Source organism: Ursus arctos, unplaced genomic scaffold, assembly GCF_023065955.2.
Source record: "Ursus arctos isolate Adak ecotype North America unplaced genomic scaffold, UrsArc2.0 scaffold_2, whole genome shotgun sequence".
NCBI classification, from domain to species: domain Eukaryota; kingdom Metazoa; phylum Chordata; class Mammalia; order Carnivora; family Ursidae; genus Ursus; species Ursus arctos.
In genome coordinates, this window is record NW_026622874.1 from 95,653,355 (window position 1) to 95,681,325 (window position 27,971).

At 43.6% G+C, this 27,971-nt stretch overlaps 1 protein-coding gene and 1 long non-coding RNA gene across 2 annotated transcripts; both read right to left on the reverse strand.

The window, feature by feature from the left end:
* Positions 1 to 593: 593 nt before the first annotated feature.
* On the reverse strand, positions 594 to 27,131 carry YWHAG (tyrosine 3-monooxygenase/tryptophan 5-monooxygenase activation protein gamma). Its single transcript, XM_026516043.4, has 2 exons — positions 26,809 to 27,131; positions 594 to 4,023 (listed from the first exon to the last, which is right to left on the reverse strand). Exons 1-2 carry the CDS (start codon positions 26,893 to 26,895, stop codon positions 3,367 to 3,369), a joined length of 744 nt encoding a protein of 247 aa, XP_026371828.1. The 5' UTR covers positions 26,896 to 27,131; the 3' UTR covers positions 594 to 3,366.
* Positions 16,724 to 26,802, reverse strand: LOC130544210 (uncharacterized). The gene is made up of 2 exons (XR_008960319.1): positions 25,383 to 26,802; positions 16,724 to 25,099 (listed from the first exon to the last, which is right to left on the reverse strand). It is a non-coding gene; the product is annotated as an uncharacterized LOC130544210 (long non-coding RNA).
* Positions 27,132 to 27,971: the final 840 nt, after the last annotated feature.

A 27,971-nucleotide genomic window follows, 5' to 3' on the forward strand; every position in this document is an offset into this window, starting at 1 on the left:
CAGTGATCAAGGCAGAACACCCCCACACCCAGGGACGCTGACTCATGTGGTGGGCGCGTTCTGACAGCTGCCACCAGCAACAGCACACTACTGAGAGCTCAGGCCACACCAACTGAGGCTGCCAACCATTTCAGAGGGACTAAAGACATAAGACAATTTATTTATGAACATTTTTCAGCGCAAAGAACCACCTCAACTAAGATTTAATGAGATCTCCAACAATCCTGGTGCTTCATTGGGAGACCAAACCAGGCACGTGACCCAGTTTCCATTTAGACCTACACCCCAAAGCTCAGAAGTTTCAGAATTTGCCCGAGGACCAAAAGGAGCCGTAATTCAAACTCACGTCTGTGCTTCTCACAAATCTTACCCCCCAAAAGGCCTTTAGAGATCTACCTGAACATGCGCATTCGGGAGGAGAAACAATGGAGGCCCAAAAAAGTGCAATGATTTTTCAAGGTCTGTAAACCCAGGTCTGATTCCCAGCTATGGGCACTTCCCAAGACAGTATTGTCCCTTGCCCCCAGTCCAACCAACCCTTGGAAAGCAAAGGGAAATTAAAGTCATTTAAATAAAACTAAGTAGCACTGACATCAGATCTGTAAGTTTATTTGCTCAATGTACGACAGCTACATAATGACTCACATTCATGATATTCCATCACTGAGGAAAACTGCTAAGAATGGTCCGTGTGTGAAATAATTCCTTAGAGAAACACGGAGTTGGAAAAATAATCACTGATTAGACCTTAAAAATAGTTCACTGCATAACATGACAAAAAGCACAAAGGCTCATTCAGAGAACATAGTCGTTGTTCTCCTACACTGTAATAGTTATAATTTCACCATGACAAACACCAGACATTAAGATTAAGCTAACACTGGTGTTTCTTTTGCTCCCCCCCCTTTAAAAACAAAATATATAACTGCATGTCACTATAGCAACATCCAAAACAGATCAATTTGTTACGATCACTATTTGGTAGAGCAAACTGTACCCCCAAAAGGAAAAATTAAATTAAAAAAACTTTAAAAAATTTGAAGACTTAATTTTTTTTTGTCATAGGAATACATAACACCTACAGTATAAGTTAATAAATTTCAAGCTACTGTATAGAAATACAACACTAGCATGCACAATATTGTATCAATAGAGTAATGGAGGAGTAATCATTTCACTGGAGAGACAGTATCAGAGGCAAGTGCATTTCTTTAAAAATAAAGAAAAGAAAAGAAACCATTCAAGCTGCTTAAATATCAAGTCTCCCGTTCCCTCTTCATTTTTAGCCCTCAGGTATAATTGTATCTTGCATTATTCTAAAAAGCAGCCAGAGCCAAAGCTGAAATTTAAAAGAAAAAATCGGTTTTGTAATTCCAGTAAATCATTTCCAAAGGCTACAAGGAAGGACACAACACTGCTCACTGGACATGAAGATAAGTTAAGGAAAGCCCCACCTACCCCCCTCCCCCCCCAATCATTTCCCATCCATGGCATTGACTTTAGGCCCCGGTGATGGCACAAAAGCTGTACAGAGCTCTCTTCTAGTTCTGCTAGGGTTCAGTTAATTGGGACTTTTGCTCTAGCGTATGGAGGGAACCTTCTAAGGAAAGTCACGCTGGGTAAACTGTGCCATGCTACAGGGCGTCATCGCTCTATTCCTCACTGTCACCTGGATCCTGTCAAACATATTCATTTCCCAACTGTAAGTTCAACTTTGGTGAACAGCAAAAGCAACTGTCAGTGTTTCCTCAATTATTACTCATACCTCTCCTTGACTAAATAAACCAAAGGAACAGACAAAACAAGTCTGGTGTCATTACCTAGATCTCGGGAGTTCACACCGTTTCTGATCTTGTAAAAAAGGCTGAACACACACTCAACAGGTCATGTTTTCAGACAGATTTTTCCAAAATGAGAATGAAGGACCTAAGGCTAACTGAGAACAGATTTGTGGAAACAGCAATGTAGTTTCCTTCGATTCCAGAGCGTGCGTCGACTACGCAAGAGAGAAAAGAACTCTCCCGCTTCGAAGCTTTCATTAAAAAGAAAAAAAATATATATGTAGAAAAAGTCTTGGTCAAATAGGAGTGATTTATTATCTGATAATGACTCTAGTTCATCTTCCTACAACAACTGCTTGGGGAAGGAGTGTTTTCGGGGAGGAAAAACGGACATGCTTACGAGGCTCCCGAAATTGGACAGGATGCTTATGAATAGAAGAGCTCTTCCTTTTGGATTTTTCTACCAGTAAGCTTCTAGCACCTGAATTTCCACACACTGCACCACAAACTTCCTCAAGATGACTGCCCAGCTTCTCCAGCTCAACAGTGTCTCCACCCTCCCGAGAGCCACTAGCAGAAGGTCCAGTGGGGAACACTCAAGTGAAGAGTGATGGCAGCATGATCCCTGAGGAAGGAGCTGTGGCAGCTTAAAAATCAGGAGTTCTCTGAAAATATCAACACAATAAATGACATACAGACCTGAATTTTCTCTATTTTTGTGGTGTTTAACATTTCTATTAAAGTGATTATTTTTGTGGTGGATTTGAGTTAAGAGGAAAGAAGGACAAAAATCCCACAGCCACCTGCCAAGCACCTATTAACCAAAACCTAAAGTAGCTGTGATTCTCCTCAGGCAAGCCTTTTGGCCTAGGAGACAGCGAACAGCAAAACCAACCTGGATAAGGCTGACTAAGGATGTAAAGCCAAAATAACTAGCAAAGAAAAATACACAATCAATGGCTTGATGTTACATATGGCTGTAATGTAGAAATACTGTAAACTGCAATTTAGTGTTAATACTGTCAGCTAATCCGAGACTTCGGGAAACTGGCATGGCCTAAACCATAAGGATAAATACACCTTATGTTCCAAGTCTGTCAGTTTGGGATTTAAACTAGTCCATGGCTGGTCGAGTACACCCTGAAAAAAAATGCACAGCTAAAACAGATGAGATAGAAAGTACCCAAAACGTAAGACAAGAGCGTATGTACATACAAATCCTTACTGGAACCACAGAACTTACTGAATGAGGGCCATCCCGTTTCAGTTTTCTTTTCGTCTTAAAACCCTATTCTCTAGCAATAAGTTAGATTAAAGACAGACAGCTCCACCTGCACTCATCTACAGAACAGTCCATACGCCAGTGTGAGGCTGCTATTCCAATACCAGCACAGCTAGCCTGACTTTCCACTAGTGGTATTTTGGCAAAAATGTCAAAGAGGCGATCAAAGACAGGACAGGTCGTGGGCTTCTCCCTAGGAAGGTCGTCCCTCCCTTTCCCTCCCCCACCCGACCCCCAGCTCATGGGAAAAAATAAAGACTGCAGTAGTAGCATCAGCGGGCGCTGCCAGTCCACCTGGGGGCCTTAATTGTTGCCTTCGCCGCCGTCGTCGTCTTGCTGATCGCTTGTCCAGAGCGTTAGGTTGTCGCGGAGGAGCTGCATGATGAGAGTGGAGTCCTTGTAGGAGTCCTCATTCAGAGTGTCGAGCTCGGCGATGGCGTCATCGAAGGCGGTCTTGGCCAAGTGGCAGGCTTGCTCCGGGGCATTCTGGATCTCGTAGTAGAAAACGGAGTAGTTAAGAGCCAGGCCTAATCTAATGGGGTGAGTAGGCTGCATATGCTCCTTGCTGATCTCATGGGCTTCGCTATAGGCCTTCTCAGAGGACTCCACGACAGTCGCCCGCTTCTCTCCAGTGGCGACTTCAGCCAGGTAGCGATAATAGTCCCCTTTCATCTTCAGGTAAAACACTTTGCTCTCGTACTGGGTCTCACTGCAATTCTTGATCAGGTAGTTATCCAGCAGGCTCAGCACATCCTGACATACCGCTTCCAGCTCCTTCTCAATTTTTTCACGGTAAGCACGGACCATCTCAATCTTCTTCTCGTTGCCGTCTGCAGATGTCTTCTGCTCAATGCTACTAATGACCCTCCAGGAGGAACGGCGTGCCCCAACCACATTCTTGTAGGCCACAGACAGGAGGTTTCTCTCTTCATTGGACAGTGGCTCATTCAGCTCTGTCACCTATGAGGAGAGAAGGAATAGTAGTTATGGTCCGGATGATGTCGCTTGGGTTGATCACATCTTTATGCCACTACAACACTAACAGATTCACAGCTGACTAAAGCAAGGGACAGAAAGAGCGGCAAGACTGTGTAGGTGTGCGGAAGGGGGACAGAGGTGGAACGAACGACAAAGAAGGAAAACACTGCAGCGGGATAGGTGGTGCCTGAACCCCTGCTTCCTCCCTAGAAGAGGACACATGCTTTCCATACAGCTGTTCCACTGAGGATCTATCAAGTTGAGTTCTTGGATGACAAACCAAATTCTGATCTAAATTGCAACAGGTCAATAGTTCTCTCCTGTAACCTTATGTACATACCAATCCTGGGGATTTTAGGCCCAGATGGCTGTTATATACCTCAACAGTATTTCTGGCAATCAGACTGACGCTTTCCTTCTAACCTTGTCCTGTCTACTCAGTTCCATCGCTCTTCAGTGAGAATGTTCTGAAGTCATAGTCAAGTTGCCTTCTGAGAAAGGAGGTGGCACTTCTGCTCTTGGGTTAAGACTATATGAATTCCAAACCTCAGGAAGGGAAATCAAAACGAGGGGCACAGAACTGAGTCTGAACGCTGAGATAAGTTATCAACTGTGAGAACGCATTTGTTGCGGGCTGAACACGATCCGCAATACAAAAGAATGGAAAGCCGAGCAAGGTACTTCTAAGCTGAAGTGGCCAACAGCAATTAATGCTTCTTACAATATGGGCATTTCTAAGTTTCGTTCTTCATCATCCTAACGATTAATCACCCCGAGGAAACGAAAGCAATGTCACACCAATGATCTATATTTTTAGGACTACCAAACAACTGCTTATAACAAAAAAAATTAAATTGAGTCAATAACACTACATTCACTTAATATTTCAGAGCCATATACCACTGTCTGACTACCACAGAAAACAGAAACTTTTACAAGGAGGATAGAGCTCATATTTTTTATTCCTAATTGGAGAGCACATTTTTTGTCTGGCTACTGTATCTAAACTGGTGTACCCTAAGTCAGTGGCTAAGCCACAACATCAAAAACCCCACTATTTCAGAAGGACTACATACTTCTCTCGCCTTGCCCTCTCCTACCCGTGGCTCCAGTCATAACATGTTAAGTGCAACAAAAACTTCATACTTCATACTTCTGCCCTTTGTTCTTCTCTCCCTGTCTGGAACACTTACACAACTGTCAAGAACCAACTTAACAGTTAATATTCACGTCCTCTATGAAATCTTCCCCATCTCTCCTTCCACCCCATGAAAACCGGCCACTCTCTTGAATCCCCACTGATCCCTGTGTGGATCAACCATACCACCTATGTAACATCTGTATTACTTACAGATGTGAAGGGCGGACGGGGAGACATGATTCAAAGTGAAAAACCAAAACTATTTGGGGGGGGTTGGGATACCAAGAGATTTTTTTCTACATGTGAATCATTCACATTTAGTATGTATCGCACTTTCATAAACCAGGAGGTGGGGAGGGTTATACTTAGTGCAACTGGTTGTGTAAATTAAACGGTATCTCTCAGGAGATAATTAAATCAGAACGTAAACCAAATCATACTTATTAGTTCACTGCAAGCAATTCATTCTTTGGAAGAATTAATCATGCTTTGCTCACTAATTCCCACGGTATCTAACAAATGATATATACTCAAATATTTCTTTTTTTTAAAAGATTTTATTTATTTGAGAGAGCAGAGAGAGAACAAAAGCATGGACAAGTGGGAGGAGGGGCAGAGGGAAAAGCAGAGGCCCCGCTGAGCAGGGAGCCTGGATGTGGGGTGGGGATCAATCCCAGGATCATGATGACCTGAGCCAAAGGCAGACGCTTAACCAACTGAGCCACCCAGGTGCCCTATACTCAAAATATTTCTTATACTGCTTAGCAGCTTTTCTTATGTTACCTTTTTACTATGCATTTTTGATTCTCCCATTACACTAAAGGACAAGACCTCTACCAGACATGGCCTTCTTGTGAAACAGACGGTAGAGCTGGGAAGACAAGGTTTCTTTAATACTGGACTTCAGGGCAGAAGGAAACCAGGACAGAGGTGCTTTCTGTTCTATGACCCCAGACCCCCATTCCTCTGTGGAAACACCACTTCTCCGGAATAAGGCAGCTCATATCATCTCACATCCAATTCTTTTTTTTCTCCTCACATTCAATTCTTTACGTATTCTAGGCTTTGGAGACCCTCTGCTCAACCCACAGACCACGCCTGTCACTCCTGCTGATTTCTGATGTGTATTCAGCTAATCCAGAAGACCGGTTTTTGCAGTCCCACCATTTACTAAGAGACCTTGGGAGCAAACATTTCATCTCTCTGGACCTCGATTTTCTTCTTTGTTAAGCTTAGATTCCCTCCTCTTTCATAAAATTATTAAAGAGTGTATCAAAGATAAAAGTGCTCATGACCCAGTAAAGTGACAGAGAGACGTGAGCAATTAATTTTGAGAATACCTTGAATAATTTTCCATTTTATTCTCAGCCTAAGAAGCCTCTAAATTTCTTACATAACCATCTGCTAGCTTATATCCCTGTATCAAGTATCGCATCTCCATTTCATCCTGGTTTCTCTTCTAAGTTGAAATTTCCTTAGCTACCTTATGTCACTTCCTTTCCATAAACTTTAGCATCATATAGCCTGAAAAAACTCCCCAGACTGGCTTTCAAACAAGCTGAGGCCTTTGTAAGCCTCAGGCACGCATACCATAGGGCTCCAGCCTATATTCACTGAATACCAAAGGCTGGCTGCAACCTGATCACTGTCTCCAACGCAAAGAGAAGCCAGAGTGCCTGAGGCCATTGAGATCGTGTTCTGGCCTTTCCCCTAAATCATGCTGTCCTTATTTCCAGAGCCAGCAACTATTTAAAGCTCAAATGACCTCACCAGTACCCTATACTGCTGGGTCTCCTCCTGCTGCTGCAAATCAAGTATGGCTGCAGAGCCCAAAGGTAGCATTGTGTGCTTATGTCAAGTCTGCATAGTTGCCTCAAACAGAAAACATGGAGATTATGAAGTGGCCGTATCACCTTTAGATACAGTAAACTCGACCACATTTGGAACATGCCCAGATGTTCTCTGCCACTGAAAAACTAAGTTAGAGGGGAAAACCTTTAACTCTTGAGAAGTCTGCTCAAAGGAAAGTTTCTCCAAAAACCTTCAACCAGAATTTCAAAAACTCCTTAAGATCAAAAGGACTTGTGTGAGAATGAATCTGTGATTTTTACATTAAAACACAGATCCCAACCCCACTAGTTTTAAAAGTCAAAAGATGGGGCACCGGGGAGGCTCAGGTCATGATCTCCCCAGGTCCTGGGATAGAACCCCATATCAGACTCCCAGCTCAGTGGATTCTCCCTCCCCACCCTGCTTGTGCTGTCTCTCTCTCTCAAATGAATAAATAAAATTAAAAAAATATATATGTAAAGTCAAGAGATAACTTTTTATAAGGAAAAAAATTATGCTCATAGTGTCCAAAAAAAGGTTTAACCAAGATAGAATGAGAATTCAATGTGGGAAGATGAGATATATGTATCATCTGGGAAGGGAGGTAATTATTTTTCCAAACAGTCACTGAATTGTTTCTAAGAATGCAACACTTGTAAATACGGTCCCCAAAATATACTGTCACGGCTGTTGTAAAGTGCAGAAAGTCTGTATCCTCTGGCATGTCACATGTTCTGCTTAAAAACAAAATTAAGGTTTCTCTCTTCTCAACGACTAGGATACTAGCCCAAGTTCAAATTTCTTTTAGTGAGTTAAAGATAAACAGATGAGTAAAAAGACCCCAAGAATCTGTTATTCTCAGATAGTTAAAAGACAGTTTAAGAACTGGAACTCCCCAAATGCCAGTCGCTAAGGAATCAGATTATTAATTAGCGTCAACTGTTCTCCCCTAAGAGTTGATGCAGAGATTTTCAATGGAAGATTAGCAACCCTGGAGAATCTTGGAAAGCTATTTAGACGACTTTCTGACCCCAACACTTAGAGCACACAGTCTTTTACAATTTCCTCAACTTAACTATCAAGAACCTTAAATTGTAATGAATGCAACTTCATATAAGAAAAAACTCGCATCAGGCTTATTTTATTTAAAATCTATTTCTATCTTGCTGGGGCGCCTGGGTAGTGCAGTCGTTAAGCGTCTGCCTTCGGCTCAGGGCGTGATACCGGCGTTCCGGGATCGAGTCCCACATTGGGCTCCTCCGCTGGGGGCCTGCTTCTTCCTCTCCCACTCCCCTGCTGTGTTCCCTCTCTCGCTGGCTGTCTCTCTGTCACATAAATAAATAAAATCTTTAAAAAAAAAATCTATTTCTATCTTGCAAAAGCTTGTGTAGAAATTACAAAATAATGGGCGCCTGGGTGGCTCAGTTGGTTAAGTGTCTGCCTTTGGCTCAGCGCATGGTCTGGGGGTCCTGGGATCCAGCCCAGCTTCCCCCCTCCCCCGCCAACCTGTGCGGGCGCACACGCGCTTCTCTCTGCACGCTACTAAATAAAATCTTTTTTTAAAAAATTACGAAATAAGAGTTACAGTGGTGAACATAAGACACACCGATTTAAGGAAGCTGAAAGTCTCCACAAAGAACTGGGTTCACGTCCAAAAAATAAGAAGGGATGAACAGGCAATTTTGAAAGGATTTTTAGGGTGGTGAAACTATTCCATATGATACTCTTAATGATGCATATGTGTCATTACACACTTGTCAAAATCCACAGAATGTACACCACAAGTGAACCCTAATGTAAACCATGGACTTTGGCTGATAATGATGTGTCACTGTAGGTCTCAGGCCACTATTATAACAAACCACTGAGATGCTGATAGTGGGGGATGCTGTGCATGGGGGTGGTGGTGGCTGTGGGCAGGGGGTATACGGGAACTCTGGCTTTCCACTCAATTTCACTGTGAACCTAAAACTGCTCTAAAAAAATAGTCTCTTAAAAGATGAAAAAAGGGGGCTAGTGGACACCAGGTAGAACATTTGGCCCCATCTTGCATTTTTTTGTGCGCCTAGGTTTGGAGTGCTAATCATCCGAAGTGCCAGGAGGACATGAAAAAGACAAATGCAGTGATTGCTGTATGTGAACACCCTATACCAAAAACAGAAAAAGATGACAAGGTGCAGGATGGGCATCAGTGCCCACGTAATGGACACAGGCTCTATATACTGTACAGGCAGAGGAATAAACCACCAGAAATAAATGTGACGTTGTGCTTGAATATATAAATTACATATTCTAGAGATGACCGACCTATGAAACAACTACAAAAATTTTACAAAATAATCTGAAGCTATGTCTTGCCTATCTGAGTAAAATGGCTTAAACCTGAATTATGGTCTGTGCAGAAGAGTTAATACAACAGGCTTGAGGATACTAACTTTAGAAAAGTCTGCTTGCAAAGTTGACCCTTGGCTGGCCTCTGGAAACTTGAATTTTGGAAGGGTTCCCACCATTCCCAGATAAGAATGACTCCCTGCCCCTAAACTGTTTGTGCAAACAATGTGGTTTACGGTAAACACCTGTTTTCCTTCCAGGAGTCTTAAATTTTGGTATGTGCCAAGCAGAAAGTACCAATGTGACCAGCCTCAGTAAAACCCTCAGGCACCAAATCTCTTACGAAACTCCCTGGCAGACACCATTTCACACACACAGCCTACGTGGGAGCCCCCAAGAGAGGATTCTTGAAAGCCTGCACCTGGTTTCCTCCCATCTTTGCCCAAGCACCTTTTTCCTTTGTTGATTTAGCTCTGTACCCCTTCACTGTAATCACAGCCCTGAGTACTATATGCTGAGTCCTAGCACATCATCGACCCTGGGGGTAGTCTTGAGGACCCCGCCCATACATTCATTCTAGAAGACTTGATATAACATGTCCCGTAAGGTCTGATGACAAGGAAAATATACTGAGAAGCACTCATCAGATAATTCACCAGCCATTTGCTGAGCATCTAGCATGTGTCATATACCACCTCTCTCTGAAAGTGAGACATCCTCAAGGTGCTGCTCCCTTAGGAGGAAGCACAAACTTATTCACTTTATTCTTAGGGTAGCACTCTGCAAAGTTTAGAGGAAATTTTAATGAGAAAATGACAACATTAGGGGCACCTGGTGGCTCAATCGGTTAAGCGTCTGCTTTCAGCTCAGGTCATGATCCTGGAGTCCTGGGATCAAGCCCGGCGTTGGGCTCCCTGCTCAGTGGGGAGTCTGCTTCTCCCTCTCCCTCTGCTTGTGCTCTCTCTGGCTGGCTATCTCTCTCTCAAATAAATAAATAAAATCTTAAAAAAAAAAAAAAAACACATTAGCTGAGTTTTTTAAAAACCCAGCAGCAGGGGCACTTGCGTTGCTCAGTCGGTTAGGTGTCTGCCTTCAGCTCAGGTCATGATGCCAGAGTCCTACATGATCCCAGGGTCCTCCTGGGATGGAGCCCCACACGAGGCTCCCCGCTCAGCGGGAAGTCTGCTTCTGTCCCTCTCCCCACCTCCCTGCTTGTGCTCTTTGCTCTCTCTCGCGCTTGCTCTCTTCCTCTCAAATAAATACATAAAATATTAAAAAACAAACAAAAAACCCAGCAGCAATCACCTTGGATAAAAACTGTGCAGAAGGGAACCTTTCAGGAAGAGGAGCATCCTAGGAGTCCTGTAACTTCATATTCATCAGGGCCAAGTTCAAGGTCTCACAGGTGACAGAGGAGCTGGTCAAGTACCAGGGCTTTTCGAACACGCACAAAGTCCTGTGTTTGTTTCACAACTTCTCTACGAGGTGGACATCACACTTACTTACAAGTGTGATGCAGACAAATGAAAGGACTTTTCCCCCCAAATCACACCACGGACGACACACTGCAGAGATGGGACACAAACGTGGGCCCTCTGGCTTCAAAGCCTGTGTTCTTTCTCCCATCCTGAGTCTCTCACGATAGGAACATGACCAACACATCACAGATAAAGGGCTAACTTCTCTAATACACAGGCCTCCTAAAAAGAATTTCGGACCAACCGGTAACAGAAAAAGGAATAAAAGGAATGGACAGTTGAAAGAAAAGGGAAAAACACAGGTAGAGCACCCAATCTCATCCACTATGAATGTTCGTTCTTCTCCAATCTGACTGGCAATACCTAAAGTCTACGACTCGCTGTGAAGGTGATGGTGTGTGTCAACAGCGCTCTCATCCACGGTGGAAACTATAAACTGGTACAAACTTTGTGAAGGGTAAACTGGAAAGGACTAACAAAATTACAAATATTCAACAACCTTTTGACTCTGCAATGTCCACCCCTCCCCCTGTTTTTAAAAGTAAGCCCTAAACCCAACATGGGGCTTGAACTCACAACCCTAAGATCAAGAGTCACACGCTGCTCGGACTGAGCCAGTCCAGCGCCCCTCCGCGATTCCCTTTCTAGAAACTGATTCACTGAATTATTGCTAACACCTCAAGTCTGGAATCACCTAAATGGTTTTCAGTAAGAAACATGTTAGGGCACCTGGGTGGCTTAGTCAGTTAAGCGTCTGCCTTTGGCTCAGGCCATGATCCCAGGGTCCTGGGAGCAAACCCCACGGCAGGCTCCCTGCTCAGTCGGGAGCCTGCTTCTCCTTCTCCCGCTCCCTCTGCTTGTGCTCTCTATCAAATAAATAAATACATACAATCTTTTATTTAAAAAAAAAAAGAAACTAATTAAGATTAGGACACATCCACACTGTGGAATAGATAGCCATTCAAAAAGTATCTGTGTCTTCTCAGTGTTATTTCTAGAAAAGTCTGAAAACAGAGTAACTGGGAAGCAGTCAAGATTGAGACGAATGAATTTTGACCTGTTACAGTACCAATTCAAACAAGCCCACTCCATAATTCACCCTGATAATTGTACCTACAATTAAAATTTAAAACCAATTCTGAGAACCAAGTTTTCAAAAAAAGAAAAAAAAAAAAAAAGCCCAAAGGCAGTAATTTTATATAAACAAGTTTACTGATGTAAATAATTAACTCAAACCCACATCTGTTGCTTGTGCTCACTACCCCACCCCAAGAATGTCTCTTTTTCACTTATTTTAATTGTATAAAAATCTTTCACGGATCAGGGCCAGTGTACAGAATATATACTAAAGATTTCAGCCCTGTCCTATTAAACCAATTACTAATTCATATATTTTCCCAGTTGCTTCCCTACACACATACTCTTATGGTTCCCAAGCATCACCTTCTTTCCTGTGGTTATCGTCCCTATACCTGTAATCACATCTTACCGCACGCACATGGGCAATGTTACTAATGCTCATCACGAGCACCTTTATTTTGTTTTGAATTTAGGGGAGTACTTTCAGCATTTCCTTCTTAAATACGGACTCTTGGTTTAAAAGATTTCTCTAGGGGCACCTGGATGGCTCAGTCAGTTGAGTGTCTGTCTTGGGCTCGGGTCACGGTCCCAGGATCCTGGGACTGAGCCCTGATTTTGGCTCCCTGCACAGCGGGGAGACTGCTTCTCTCCCCCCCCCCCCACCCCCGGCCTGTGCTCTCTCTCAAATAAATAAATAAAATCTTTTAAAAAATAATGAAAGATTTCTCTTTCATGCTAAGAAAGAATCCATCTATTCCATATTTTTCTAAGTCACTTTTGTCATATCAGAAATGGGTCCTTTACCAAACTGTAATTCCTCTTTTAGCCCTCCATAACCCTTTATGATTTAGAATTGTTACTTCCATTTTAAAGTTAAGAAAATTAAGGCTCAGGGGCGCCTGGGTGGCTCAGTCGCTGGGCGTCTCCCTTCAGCTCAGGACATGATCCCAGGGTTCTGGGATTGAGCCCTGATTTTGGCTCCCTGCTCTGCTGGGAGCCTGCTTCTTCCTCTCCCACTCCTCCTGCTTGTGTTCCCTCTCTCGCTGTCAAATAAATAAATAAAATCTTAAAAAAAAAAAAAAGGAAGGAAGGAAGGAAGGAAGGAAGGAAGGAAGGAAGGAAGGAAGGAAATTAAGGCTCAGAGTCTAGGAATAGAACCCAAATCTAATGGCTCAAAATCCTCTATGCCTTCCATGATAGGACTTGTTCTTAACCAAGGAGAGGAAGCTTTTTATAAAATATCCCCGTGGGCTGCCTGGGTGGCTCAGTCAGTTAAACATCCAATTCTTGACTTCGGCTCAGGTCGTGATCTTAGGGTCATGGGATCAAGCCCCAGGTCGGGCTCCACGCTCGGCATGGTGTCTGCTTGGGATTCTTTCTCCCTCTCCCTCTGCCCCTCCCCCGGCTTACACGCATGTGTGCACATGCGCTTTTTCTCCAAATACATAAATAAAATCTTTAAAAATAAATTAATTAAAATAAACTAAATATCCCCCTATGCAGCCCTACGCCTTGAAGATTCAGTCCTGTGTGGAATCCATACTTAACTATTTCTCCAAGTTAAGAAGGCAGCACAGGGGCACCTGGGTGGCTCAGTCGGTTAAGTGCCTGCCTTCAGCTCAGGTCATGATCTTAGGGTCCTGGGATGGAGCCCAGCATGGGGCTCCCTGCTCACTGGGGAACTTGCTTCTCCCTCTACCTCTGCCTCTCCTACCCACTGTTCTCTCTTTCTCTCAAATAAATAAAAATCTTAAAAAAAGAAAAGAAAAAAAGGCAGCACCATGTTCATCAAAATGGCGAGCTACCACATGACTCAGCAAATCCACCCTTAGGTGAGTATATACAAGAGAAATGAAAACACAACGTCCACACAAAAACTTGTCACAGATGTTCTTAGCAGCATTAGTCAAAACAGCCAAAAGCAAAAACAATCTAAATGTCAACTGGTGAACAGACTAAATTAAATGCAGTATGATCCAAACAATGGAGTATTACTCAAGCATAAAAAGGAATGGACTAGGGACACAGGCTCCAAAATGGATGGTAGTGAAGACGCCATGCCAAATGAAAGATGCCTGTCAGAAGTGACAGGAAATGTCCCGAACATCTACAGAAACACAAAACAGACTGGTGGTTGCTTAGGGCTGGTGGGTTTTGAGGGTAGGGGAGTAGGCAGTGACTCCCCATGGGTATAGGGTTTCGTTTTGGGGAATGACAATATTTATTCTAGGATTTACATACTGGTGTCAGCTAATGCAACCCTGAAATGCTAAAAACCACTGATCTGTACACTTTCCATGGGTGAACCGTATGGTATGTGGATTGTATCTCAATCAAGCTGTAAAAAGAAAACTGCTGCACTATACCATAGTCTACACAGCACTTTCACGCACACCAGCAATTAAACATTAACTCGTGTGTTCCAGGAGTTCCGAATTCCAAATACTTCACCCTTCATAATACATGGGCTTATACAAAGAAAAATCACTGTCACAGAGCACAAACCTCTAATAATTAATTCTCCTCTTGTGATTTCAAATAAACTCCTATGTAGTCTGACGTATGTTAGTATTTCCCATCCCCCCCCCCCCAATATGAGAACTAGAGTATTGTGTAGGTTTATTGCTCAGGGATACTTAAACTTGAAAAGGGTGAACTGACGTTCCCTACCACAGGTATTTTTCATTATAAAGCATTTAATCCTGCCACTATGGTGGGGGGGCGGCACACAGGACAACAAGGAGAAAAACACACTGAGATTACGTACGTAACTTCCCAAAGTACAGACAATCCACACAAATACCAAACCAGAGCTCCTTCCCCTCTTACAGGCCCTTAGTGAAGGTCTTCCACCATCACCTGCACACCTTCTTTGAGAACTCAGCCTGAATCCACCTTCAGAAATTAACTTCATGGTAAACCAAGTTTATCTCCCTACAACTGCCATGTGCTAGCCTTAAGAATTTTCTCTCAGGGCCACAATCAATTCCTCAAAACAAGTGAAGACAGCCCTCCTAAGTCTTGGTCTTGTCTACTTACTGCTTCTATGATCTGAATACAACTGCCCTCACCATCCTGACTCTCTTCCCTCAAACAGGCTCCTCTGTCACTATTCTTTAGCCTGTTACTGAGAATACAAGACTTCAAAGTTCAGCCGGGCTACCTTCTGAATGCAAGCAAACAAATGAGCTAATATTTATAATTGCTGCTTTTATCATAGATCTGTTTTGGTGGGGAAGGGGGAACTCTCCCAGCAGAAAATTAAACAAGCTGGTGTGTATACAAGTGCTGTATGAACTATGGTGCCCTGCAGCAGTTTCTTAAAAACATCTCTGCAGAGATCATCTATTGAGCAGAGGCCAGGGATGCTCCCGAACCCCACAGTGCACAGGACAGCCCTCCTGCAAGAGGGAAGAAAACAGTCCAAACATCAATGGTACCGAGGTAAAAACACTGCGCCAAGTTATCAATACTCAGGTCAAGATACTCACACTCTTCCTCATACTGCACACTTCTGTGCTCTCATACTTTCCCAACCACCTACACACACTTTCAGGACCTAAAGAAAAATTCTCTGTATATCCTTCAAGTCCTCAAATACTTATACACTTCCTTCCTGAAGCCTTCTGAAAAATTCTCAGGCAGCTGTAATCACTGCTCTGTGTATTAGTAACTTTTACCTTGCGTCTTTTATACTGCTTACTTCTAATGCCTTGTACTGTTAAATGTATACCTCTCCTTTCCCCACAAAGACTGAAGTCCTTCGGGGCACGTACCACACTGCACTGACCAATGAATCACCACGGTACCCAACAGTCATTTCTGGATGTAGGTGACATGAAGCTACTCATGATGTACCAAGCCCAGACTGTTTGCATAAGTGGCACTAACAATTCCTCCCAACGCTGTATAGATCGCCTTCCTTTGCAATGATTTTGTAGCTCCTCCCATGAAGAAATGGAATCCAGCTCTCCACCCCTCTAATCTGCACTCGGTCATGTGACTTCCTTTAGCCAGTGGAACAGTAGCAAGTATGAGGCAAGCAGAGGCCTGAAAAGTGCTGGGGAATCAGGAAGGGCCTGCTGCTGGGAACTCCCATGGCCGCTATAGTTTCTACAAGCCACACTGAGGCTGGCCTAAACCAGAACTACTTGGCCAACCAAAAGAACTGTGAGAAGTAAGAAATCTTTGTTCTGAGTAATCTGACATAAACAAAAACTAACTTAACTTCTATGCTCCTTTTAAAACTATTATCCTGCAATGTTAAATTCTGCTTAACTTCTGAAATCAATCAGCCTCAATTCATTCTCAATTAACGCCCTATGTCTCTTTCCCCCAAGTACTACTGTTAAGTGCCATCTGCACCAATGTAATCATGAAAAGCTGAATTTGGGGCCAAAGTACAAGACTTGAAGCAAAAATAAGGCTACTTCAACAGCCTAGATTCCACCCACAGCTCCAGTCTGATCCCACTTTCTAACAATTAGGACACTTGTCAAAACTTTGCTGCTTGCCGTTTAACCCCCCATACCAGGAAAACACCTGATCAAATGTCTTGAAAAAATTCAGATATACTAATTCTAGCACTCCCATGGCTAGTAGTCACATAACTCTATTCTAAAAAGCAATTAAATCAAAATTAGTTAAAAATTAAACAGCTTCTCAGGATGCCTGGGTGGCTCAGTTGGTTAAAGATCTGCCTTCAGCTCGGATCATGATCCCCAGGTCCTGGGATCAAGCCCCATGCCGGCCTCCCTGCTCACCTGCTTCTCTCTTACCCCTGCTTGTGCTTACTCTTTCGTTCTGTCTCTCTCTCTCTCTCTCTCTCTCAAATAAATAAAATCTTTAGGGGCGCCTGGGTGGCTCAGTCGTTAAGCGTCTGCCTTCGGCTCAGGGCGTGATCCTGGCGTTATGGGATCGAGCCCCACATCAGGCTCCTCTGCTATGAGTCTGCTTCTTCCTCTCCCACTCCCCCTGCTTGTGTTCCCTCTCTCGCTGGCTGTCTCTATCTCTGTCAAATAAATAAATAAAATCTTAAAAAAAAAAAAATCCTTAAAAAAAATTAAACTGCTTTTTATACAAACCCATACTGACTCCCCTTCATAATAATTTCCTTTTAGGCCTTTTCTTTGCTTCTACAACTTCCCCCGGAGTCGAAGTCCTGTTCACTTTCATTGGGATTGTTCACCTGTGTCCAAATTTGTGTCCGGATCTCTGGTTCCACTTCCATTATCCAAGGCTATTCCCCCAAATTAATTATAAACAAGAGTTCGGTTATCTCTCCAAATTTGACAACTTAACCTCCAAGCCACACCCCAGACCTCCTTGTTCAAAAGCACTCACCTTTAAAATCAAACTCTTACAACCTCCATCCAATAATACCAGTCCTCACTCCCGTCTACTAGCTTGTGCTCCTGAACCGCATCCTTTCCCTCTTCCGTTTAGACTTTATCCTTTCTTCTAAGATCCATCAATTATTTTTGTATGAATATAAATTTTCCTATTGAGGTGAGAGGAGACAGGGAGGGAGACAGACACCAACCTAAGACTAGTCCCTGCACATTAAGGTTTTCCTAACCTCAGCGGAGCCCTCTGTATTTAACTGTCTCTCCATCCCTGCTTCCTACAGCCTCTTCACAGAGGAGAGTGACCATGAGGGAAGCTGAGCCTTTTCCCATCGAACAAGTGGCACCATCGTTGCCTCCCTGTGTGCCATCCCACTGTTTCCTCCCCCTCACTATATGCCCAGCAGTCATTCTCCCCCCTGGACCTTCCCTCCTCCTCTCTTGCTCTTTCCCATTAACCCATCACCCAAGTTCAGGACGAAAATGAGTGAGTGATGCCTTTGAATCCCATTTCTTATTTCCTGCAAAATCAAGCTCCTGCAAGTAAGTCTACACTTCTCAGCACTTCCTCACCTTTCCTTCACCCCTCACCCTACCACCCCTGCACCCACGTGAAAAAGCCATCAACTGTCCTCCCCATTTCCAGTCCCCAACCAAAGTTCCCTTATGTCTTCAACTTAAATCTCTGCTGACCACTCCCCCCTTCCTGACCTGCTCTTCTCCTGGTTTCCTGCCTTTATCACTACCAACTCATAGGCTCGGCTTCCTTATTCTGAGTCCAACTCTCCGCTTTCCCCAGGTGACCTTAACATGGTTTTAACCACCATGGACAGACAGTGACCCCCCACTAGAATGTCCATTCCATGAAGGCCATGAGGTGGGCCATGTATTCCCCACCTCTCGGACCAGAGCCCGGTCAGTAACTGGTCCTACTAAAATATCTGCTTATTCAATAAACGAATAACATGTAACACAGCGCTTGCCCTGTGCAGGGCGCTGTTCTACGCACTCCGCACGTGTTAACCTGCAGCTACCTCCACTTACATGGCTCCCCACACTCGGCTCGACCACAGTGGAATTCATCTCATTCATCATTTTTCCTCCCTCCTCTTTCTTCTGCCTCCAGCTATCAAATTCCCTCTCAGACCTGCCCTCACTGTCCTTGTCCAGGTTCTCATCTCTTCAGACTCGACCCCTGTAACACTCTAATCTGTCTCCCTCCCTCTGCCTCACTGTCCGTTTTCTATTTCCAAATCTTTTCAGACCAAAAACTGGACTATGATCCTCTTCTGCCTACAATCCTTCCAGGACTCTCCAGAGCTTAAGGAAGAACTCAGACTTCACGAGGCCCTCTGTGAACCAGCCCTACTCACCACTGTGGACTCTTGCTAACAGTCCCTCAAACGCACACCACTGCAGCACATTCTGCTCCTGGACACTCTGGAACTTCAAAGGACAGTCCCTCTGTCATGACATCCCTTCCTCCATGCTCTCCCCCCTTCCCTTCTAGGCCCCCCAAGACCCTACTCCAGCATCACTTCTGTACCAAATATCCCCTGAAGTCCAGTGTGACTTCGATGTCCTGTTCCTCTATTACTGTTGTTATAGCTATTTGAAATTTACCGTATTATTTCCCTTCCTCAATAAATGGATCCCCTTCCAAAAATCTCAAGTTTTCCTGCAGGACCTTCAAATGGCAAAAAATAAATAAAATGGCAACATACCCACCTTAACTACTGCTAACATCATTAAATTGGTCAGCTCCATCCCTGTGAGCATGGATTCAAAGCCAGGCTGTCTAGGCCCAGGCAGCTAGGATATATGCTTACTACCTACCCAACACCCACTCATTCATCCCTCCGAACACCCAGCAGTATACTGACCTTAAGGCAAAAATGGTCTTAAAACAAATGTTTGGCAATCAACAAAGCCAAACAAAAGCAAAGTTGTTTACTCACATCATCCCCAACAAACAATTGGGTTTTAGCTCTTCTATCAGATTAGGGATAAAAGCCAGAACTGACAGAAGAATCTACCCTTCCAAGAACAAAACAAAAACTAAGGCAGTAAAAGAGGAATCACAGTCCTGTAATGATCAAACTCTTATCATCATCCATCCTCTGCCCCCTCATGACCCATCCAGGCTGCCATCTCCCTCATGAGAAAGGCTGATGGCAGGCAGCACTTGTGTTTCAATGGAAGAGAAGCACCTCTCTTAAAATCAAGGAAAAAATGAAAACCATCTGCCATCTAGATTAAATGCTTTAAGCAAGAAACTACATTTGAGGTTGCCAAATTTGAATATAAAGAGATCTTGCTGGTAACTTCTGCATTTACGGCAAATAAGGGGTAATTTTAGGTCAGTAAGAAGCCATCTTCCAAGATGGTAAATCCCAAGGGGGCTGACCAGTAGGAAGGTACACAGATACAAGACTGACCGCTATGCTGACAAATGCCGAAGCTGGTTGTATGGAGACATATTCCACTATTCATCTCTGTAAGTGTTTGAAAATTTCCATATTAGTGTTTTTTTCATTTTTTTTTTAAGTTTAACTAATCTCTACACCCAACGTGAGGCTTGAACTCACAACCCAGAGATCAAGAGTCACACACTCTTCTGATTGAGCCAGCCAGGCGCCCCAGTGTTTTCTTTTCAAAGGCAATCATTCCAACCACAAGAAAGCAACAAAAGGGAGATTTGCTGCTAGCAGTCAAGCTTTCCTCACTGGACTTCATTTTATTTTTCTCCATATACTAAAAGTGCAACAGGGTATCCTTGAATTTTCAACCAGTGTATGTAGTATCTATTCAATTACATTTTTCACACTTTTAAGAAAACTCAGTACCTACTGATGATTTCAAGTACCTTAAAAGTTATGCTTAGCTAGTCTTTCAAGCAATTCCACTTTTGGGTCTCGGTCCTAATATATAAACTATATTGGAAGCTTTACCCACAAAGGTATTCATGGCAATATTACTTGTAAATTTGGAAAGAGTATGTTAAATATACAATTAAATTATGACACATCCATGGAATTATTCAGCCATTGAACATATTAATAACAGGGGAAAAAAGATCCTTGAAATAATGCCAAGGGAGAAGGCAAGGTACAAAAGCAACCCTACATAAAAAGACATGATGGAAATATCCCTGCATAGGGAATTATTATGGTGATACCGGTCATTTTTTCCCCAAATTTCCTAACATCCTTAAGGCCAGACATTTTTGTCATTAGTAATCAGTCCCACTGATGACTGCCTTCCAAAAACCAGACTCCCTTAGAAAATAACAGCATCCCAAAAATCCAAAATATTCTAGAAAATTCCTTCTCAAATCAAAAAATTAGGGGTGTCTGGCTGCTCAGTCAGTAGAGCACACAACTCTTGACCTTGGCCTTTTAAGTTCGAGCTCCACATTGGGTGCAGAGATGACTTAAAAATAAAATCTTTAAAAAACAAATTTTTTTTAAAGAATACTCCTCTACTACCCGCTTGTTCCCACTAGATTCTCCTTGCCTCGGGAAGTTCTTTCCTGCTGTTCTTAGCCTATCTTGTTCTCTCCTTGCCCTTCTGGACTGAGTCATTTTCAACTTAATAGAAAAAATTTAGTGCCTAAAGTCTATTTCTATACACACATGTAGTTTAGAAAGACTAGATACAGGTCATACGTGAAGTGTGGAATATCACTTGAAAACAGCATCTATCCACCCGTCTACCCAGGTCAGGCAGGCCCTCCTCTAAGACTGTGCTGGCAGGAGGCCGGGTGATCTGAACGGCTACTATATCCACGCCGGGCCACCAGGGCAGAGGCCTACTTGTCCACTTTTTCATATTAGACTGCTACAAAAAGAACACTGTACTGAATTGAATGGTTCTGAATTGAAACAATTCAGAAAAAAAAAAAAGTTTAAGCTTTTTTCCACATCCTTGAAGTACTGGCACCAGAGACCACTCTGTTGCCTGGATCAAGGTTATTTAAATATCATAGGCTCAAGTGTCGCATTAATTCCTTTCCGAAAGCTCAAGAAATTTAAATTTAAATGATCTATCTCCTCAAAACAAACCTGCATCTTTAAAAGCCTTCCTCTTGTTACCTCTCACCCTTCCCTCTGCCACCACAGCTGCTCTGCACCCTCGCCTGTGGGGGAGGGAGGCTAAGGGATTCCTCTTGAGCTCCTGTCATTATTTGTGCAGCTGCCCACTTCTGTCACTGTCCTATTCCCAGCTCTGACACCGCTGTTCTAGTAACAGAATTAAGAAGAGAAAGCTGATCCTACACCTGAGTCCTTCTCAATTTGGCTTTCGATCTCTCCAAAAATAAGATCTTGCTCCAAAGATTAAGAGGATGAGACCGATGAGTTTACTTGGAAATTTACTTTCTAAATCTCATTGTTAAAAAACCTACATACGTGACAACACTCTCATTCCCATTTACCTACTCACAACCCAACTAACACTACGCAGCACATGAATAAGATTCAACTCAGGTTAAAACAAAAACAAAAACAAAACAAAAACAAACAAATAAAAACCCTCCCTCTGTGGGACACACCCTTACAGGCGAAAAGCTGATGATAATTTGGCTTAGATGTCAGTAGTTCTTCAGAAAGGAAGGGGAAAAAAAAAGACCCATGCAAAGTCCTTTAAGATTTATTTTTTATTGTTGCTGCAAAATCACGGGACCAAACCAATTCTTTAACTATTTATCTTAAAATTAAAGCTCTCTTTTGACAACTTCCATTGATCACTTTTCGTGGAACTGTTTTTTTACTCAAATTAATAAACGAGTAAAATCAAAATTCAAGGATCTCTATGAGTGTCGATTTAAAGTTAAGATGATACGGTGGTAGTGAACTAAAATCATATTTGACACCTAAAACAGAATTTGGGGAAGACAACAGGAAAATGATTATGAAAGGAAAGACTATAAGGCAGCTGATACTGGTAGCCTTTTCAACCTACAAAATCAAGCAGAGCTTCCCATGATTAGTCTTAAATATCAGCTCAAGCACTAAGAAACAGAACTTAGAAATTAAGACAAAAGAGGGGCGTCTGGCTGACTCAGTCAATAGGGCATACTGATCCTGGGGTCTTGAGTTCAAGCCCCATATTGTGCAGAGTTTACTTAAGCAAAAATGACAAAAGACAGAGGTTTATGTGTGATTCCCCCCCCCTTTGATTATTAAATCTATAAAATGGTCTGTGCTTTTTTCCCACATCCCATGGAATCTGATAGCAACACAAATAATCAGATCCCTTGCCAGATAAAAGGGTTAAGGCTGGTGATAATGGGAGGGCGAGGCTCTTGGCAACCTCAGAAGCCCCCAAACGATGTATATAACATCATACGGAAGGGATTCCCATCAGTTTAGCATCCTGTGTTTGAATAGCTCACCTCCTCGCTGTACAGTGTTCATTAGGGGACCGCTGCCACACAGCAGGGAAAGCATTTATAACAAAGTCAGCATTGGGGTGGAAAATGAGTCATAGTAAGAACCCGGCAAAATTTCCATAATCTCCAAATAGTTAATAGTTTATTCTGATTTCAGATAAATTGTTCTTATTAATTTGGGGGAACATCATATGGTTTTAAAGCTCTGTAAGCTCTGTATCTTCTTAAATGGAATATAAACCTAGCTAAGATAAGTTGCTTTTTTCAATTTATGCTGAAAAGGTTCAGATGTCAGAAAACAAAGACAAAAGGATGCTGATTACCACTGGCTGTGAGCTGCTGTGGTTACTTCATTATTGACACATTCCTGAATCAGTAATGTTTTGAAATCCAGCCAGCTACAGCCAAACCGCCATCCCTTTTTAGAAATATCATTTTCTCATTTTTTCAACTAGAGATGATGGTTGCACAACATAGTGAACGTGCTAAATGTTACTGAATTGTACACTTGAAAACGGTTAGTTTAATTATTATGTGACTTTTAGCTCGATAAAAACAAAATCATTTTCTCTACTTTTTAATAATTTAGAATTTGGCTTAATAAATAAATAAGGCTTCCCACAGGTACCAGGGGATGAAATTGTCCCCACAGTTTGCTATTAACCCAAAGCTCTGTAACAAGGCTATACATTTAGCAACACCTTTTATCTTGATGTAATTCAAAAGATACACAGGAGGGCTTTTTTTAATAATTAGAAAAAGCACTTAATATGTCATTTCAGTTATTGAAAAGAATAGTACATAAAAAGCCAACTGTTATCTGTATTCTCTCCACCCCAAAGAAGAGAACAATTGAAACCACATGACTTAGAATAATGGCTGGCAGAACTCCACCTCTGAAGTCTGCAGAGGTGTCATTACTCCATTAGTGATAATGGCTATTGATCTAGCCTCCCGGAAGAGCTAGTAGGAAAAAGAGAATATTTAAGATAGTAAGAATTTTAAACTATATGGATTCCAAGACTTTTTTATATATAATTAAGATAGCCTTTTGCAGCCAGTACCCCCCAATCCTCCAGTCACTTCAACAAGATGAGTAGCCCAAAACCTTTTCTCCCTCCTGAGGCAAGTACCAGTAGCCTACTTAGAGTATTAACTCCTCGAGAAGCTATGAGAATCCAAAGGACAAGACAGAATTGTCTAACAAGAAACATCTAGGTGTTCACTCCCCCCTTAAATGGAAGACCTCAGGTTTCTCTTAAAAAACTAGATTTCTGGGGTGCGTGACTGGCTCACCCGGAAGAGCATGTGACTTGATCTCCAGGGTCGTTAGTTCAAGCCCCACACTGGGTGTAGAGATTACTAAGAAAAAAATTAACTTAAAAAAAAAAAAAACAAAAAACAAAAAAAAACCACAACAACAACCCTAACTTCCCCCTTTCTTCAAAACACTGCATGCTATTCCCATCCTGGTCACCCACACACAACGACCACTCTGCACACATCCCAACAGTATTATTACTAGGATAATTTCATTAAATACAAATAAATATAATCCCCTTTATCATCAGGATGACTTCAGCCTTAGATGGGCGTTCATTTGAGTGACAGGACTGAGTATTTTCTTTGTATCTTTCTGTACTTTCCAAATTCTCCATGATGAGAGGACTTTTATAAACATGGGAAGAAACAAAGTTTTATAAACAGTTACTATTTTTGAACACCTACTACATTCCTTATTTAATCCTCACAAGTTTTTTAAGTAGATATTGACCTATTTTACAGATGAGGAAAATGAAGGTCAGAGGTAAGTATACTTCCTCAGCCACAGTAAACAGGTTTGAAAAAAGGTCTGCTTTATTTTACAAGCTGTTCTTTCCTCCATACTCTGACAAGAAGCAGAGGTACAAATATGGCAAAAGAGAACTTTTCCATATCTCAATGTAAAGTGTTTTGTAACGAATTCTCACTAACATTACTAAAAATGACCCAGGAAGTCATAATTTCTTAAGTTTTTTATTAAAACCTGCCAAGATAATAATCTGCAATAAACCCAAGCATACAGCCCACCCCAGCACTATGATCAGAAGACATATTCTTGTTTAAAATTGCTATTTTTATTCCATTATTGTCCAGTTTTAACAATGAGGCGAATGTTTTTAAATACAAACGTATGCGAGCAAACTATAAATTGGAAAATGAATAGGTATGTCTAGAGGTCACTGATTTGCATGCCTAAAGGTAAATGAAATCCTTATTTTTTGGACCAACTCCTATCTGGTGAATAAGGTGAAGTGCTCAATTCCACCTGCTTATCTGCTAATTTCTGCATTACCTTGGACAAATGCCATTTGCATACTCCCTACCAGCCCTTAGGTGCATTGCAGCCTCTGTGTCATTGTGTGTGACATCACTGGGTTGCTATGGATATAGGTGCGAGGTCACTCACTTCCCTGTGAAACTAGAAATATGGAAAAATTAGAAGAGTCTAAACAGCATGAACTAAACGTATTTCCAATACTGATATCTATTAAAAGCACAAGTTACCATTTGAGCTTTAAAATGTTTTAAGACAGCATCTGTGACAATACATTAATAATGCAATACTCCCAATTTCAGAACCAGGGGTCTTTCTTAATGATATAAAAATTGTTTTCGTTAAGGTAGCTGGCTTAAAAAAGCATCAGCACTGTTATCTTTTATGAAATAGCCAAGTTATTCAAGAATTAATCTGTGATACCTACATTGCTTCATTAAAAAAATGTAACGTGCAAGATACACTCCTGAATCCACTTCACACCGGAGATGCATTTTCAAAACCTTTGTTACATAAGGCAGGAAGTTAAATGTTAAGAAAGTGGGAGAACTGAATCATTCATTAGATAATTCTCCATGTTTCATTTAATAATGCTCAATACTTGCCCCCTCCTCTAATATCAAACTCCTTGATAGCCCATTAGATAAATGTAGTGTTACTAACAAAATGGTGCAATACAGGCAGGAATCTGCATCCCAGACAAAATGCGACAACTGGTGATCAGCATTCTCTTTTCATCAGCATGAGGATGCGCTAGCTTTTTAAAAAAAACAAAAAGCCTCGGATATATCTAAAACAAATTATTAAAAAAAAATAAAAAAGACCTTTTCTCTTTTAAAATAACTCCTCCCAGCCTCCACCCAGTCTAGGCTCTCTGCAATATGACAAATGCAGAATCTTCTAGAATGACTTGATACTGCCTCCCACCACTGCTTTGTTTGCAATATCAGATCAGAGAGAATATTTTTTCAACTTATAGGAATTTCAACAGATGTGTGCCTATATTTAAAGAAGAAACAGCATGTGTCACAAATTGAACCAGTCAGCTAAATGCATAACCTTTATTTTAAAGACAATACCTACCCTTTTCAATACAAAAAACATTAGGAAAAAATGGAGAAGACATGTTGAGAACGATCAATGAAAAAGCTAGCGAGACATACGTCCCCCTTGCCTAAAAGCAAGAGGACTTGCTTTGCGGTATAGAGAAAGAGCAGCCTTTGTTAAGAAAAACGTGAGAGCAGCAAGGAGGTTTCGGTTTTGCACCACTGAGCCCAGGGTTTCAGGAGAGCCTACATTTTTCCTGGGTAGGTTCTAAAGGATCCATCAGGAGAGACAGTGGGGAAGACTTGGGGGCCGGGGCGGGGGGGGGGGGGGGGCTACGTATTAGAAAACCAGGAGACCTGATGACTGAATGGGAAAGGCGCCGCCCAGACACCAGGGAGAGAAAGAGGAACCGCATCCATGCGGTCCCCCGCCCCCACGCCCAGGCTGGGAGGAGGGGAAGTGGGGCACAAAGGATGTTCACGGCCCCCGCTCAGGTCCCCAGCGGACCCGGAGACACAGGGCCAGAGACTCCGCTCCCAAGACCAGCCTTGCAAGATCCCGCCCCAGCCCGAGCCCGGGGAGGGCCGAGGAGACAGGGCCGCCGGCCCTGGGGGACGCTCGAGCAGAGTCCGCGTCACAGCCCCGGTCCCTATCGCTGTCGGGGCCCTCCCCAGCGCCCCGAGTGGGTGGGGAGGGGCGGCCGACGCTGCAGTCGCGACTGGCGACTAGTCCCTGGGCCGTCCACGCGAAGACCCGCATCTGCGAAGGGGCTGGGGCGAGGCGGGGGGAGGGGAGGAGAAACTCACGTTCTTCATGGCCGCGGCCATGTCGTCGTAGCGCTCCGCCTGCTCGGCCAGCCGGGCTTTCTGCACCAGTTGCTCGCGGTCCACCATCTTCGCGGGCTGGGTCGGGCCGGGTGAGGAAACCGGGGCGGCCTGAAGGGCTCGGAGGGCGGCTGCGGCGCGGCTGGAGCCCGTGTGCCGGAGGGACCGACCCACGAAGCGAGCAGCTGAGGCGACGGCGGCGGCGCGGAGGCTGCGGCTCGAGCTGCGACCGCGGGACCGGGCGCGAGGCGGCTGCGGCTGCTGTGCGTGCCGCGGGCGGACAACCCCCTGCGGCCCCGCCCACGCCGCGTGACGCAACCGGCCCCGCCCACCCACCCGCGCACCCCACCCCGGCCCCGCCCCGACCCTTCCGCTTCTCGAGCTTCCCCTCCCCAACTCAGCTCTCGGCCGCTTTCTGGGCGTCTTCCTCTTCCCTGTTGCCCCCCGCCAGTGCTCCCCGTTCTTCACTTCGCCCGCGTTCCTGCGCCCCAGTTTCTCCAGACTATCCCCTACTCCCCCCTCACACCTCCGCCCTGTCAGGCCCCAGCGCGTGGGTCCCTGGGAGTTGTAGTTCACCCAGCGGTGGGGTGATACGTTGGGGAGAGCAAGGACAAAGGGGCGGTCAGGACTACATCTCCCAATGGTCATAGCGCGTGAGCCGTGGAGAAGTAGGGGGGGTTCTAATTCCGCGGCCACTAGGGACCCCTGGCGGGGACTGAGGCTGCATCAGCCCGAGCTAGTGCTGATTCACGGCCCCGCCCCAAATTCTCCGGGAAATTGCGAGGGGAGGGGGCCAGGACCTCAGCCCCGGCCCCCGTCTCGGAGATAAAGTAGAAGCAGGCCAGGAAGGGACAGAGGAGAGGACCCGCGTCCACCGTACATCCAAACTTGCCCCCCCGCAGGATGGGTTGAATTAAGGAGCTTAATACTGGGGGCTAAACTGTCACCCTACCCCACAAGGTTCTATGTCCCCATACCCACTTTGAGGTTCGTGGACCTGAAGAGGTGAAAACATGCAAGGACAAATACTGGCCAGGCATACTGTTTAATTTACAGAAAGGATGCAGCTGTGTGCAGGCTTACCCCTGGGGAGCTCCTTCTTCCACTCCAGGGTGGAGTGTCAAAGATTCAATTCTGTTGCTAAG

Bases quoted from the DNA above. Each gene is read 5' to 3' on its own strand.
- YWHAG (XM_026516043.4), bottom strand. From the start codon at position 26,895: ATGGTGGACCGCGAGCAACTGGTGCAGAAAGCCCGGCTGGCCGAGCAG. The intron at 4,024-26,808 runs GTGAGTTTCTCC...CTCTCCTCATAG, and splicing joins TGGCCGCGGCCATGAAGAAC to GTGACAGAGCTGAATGAGCC.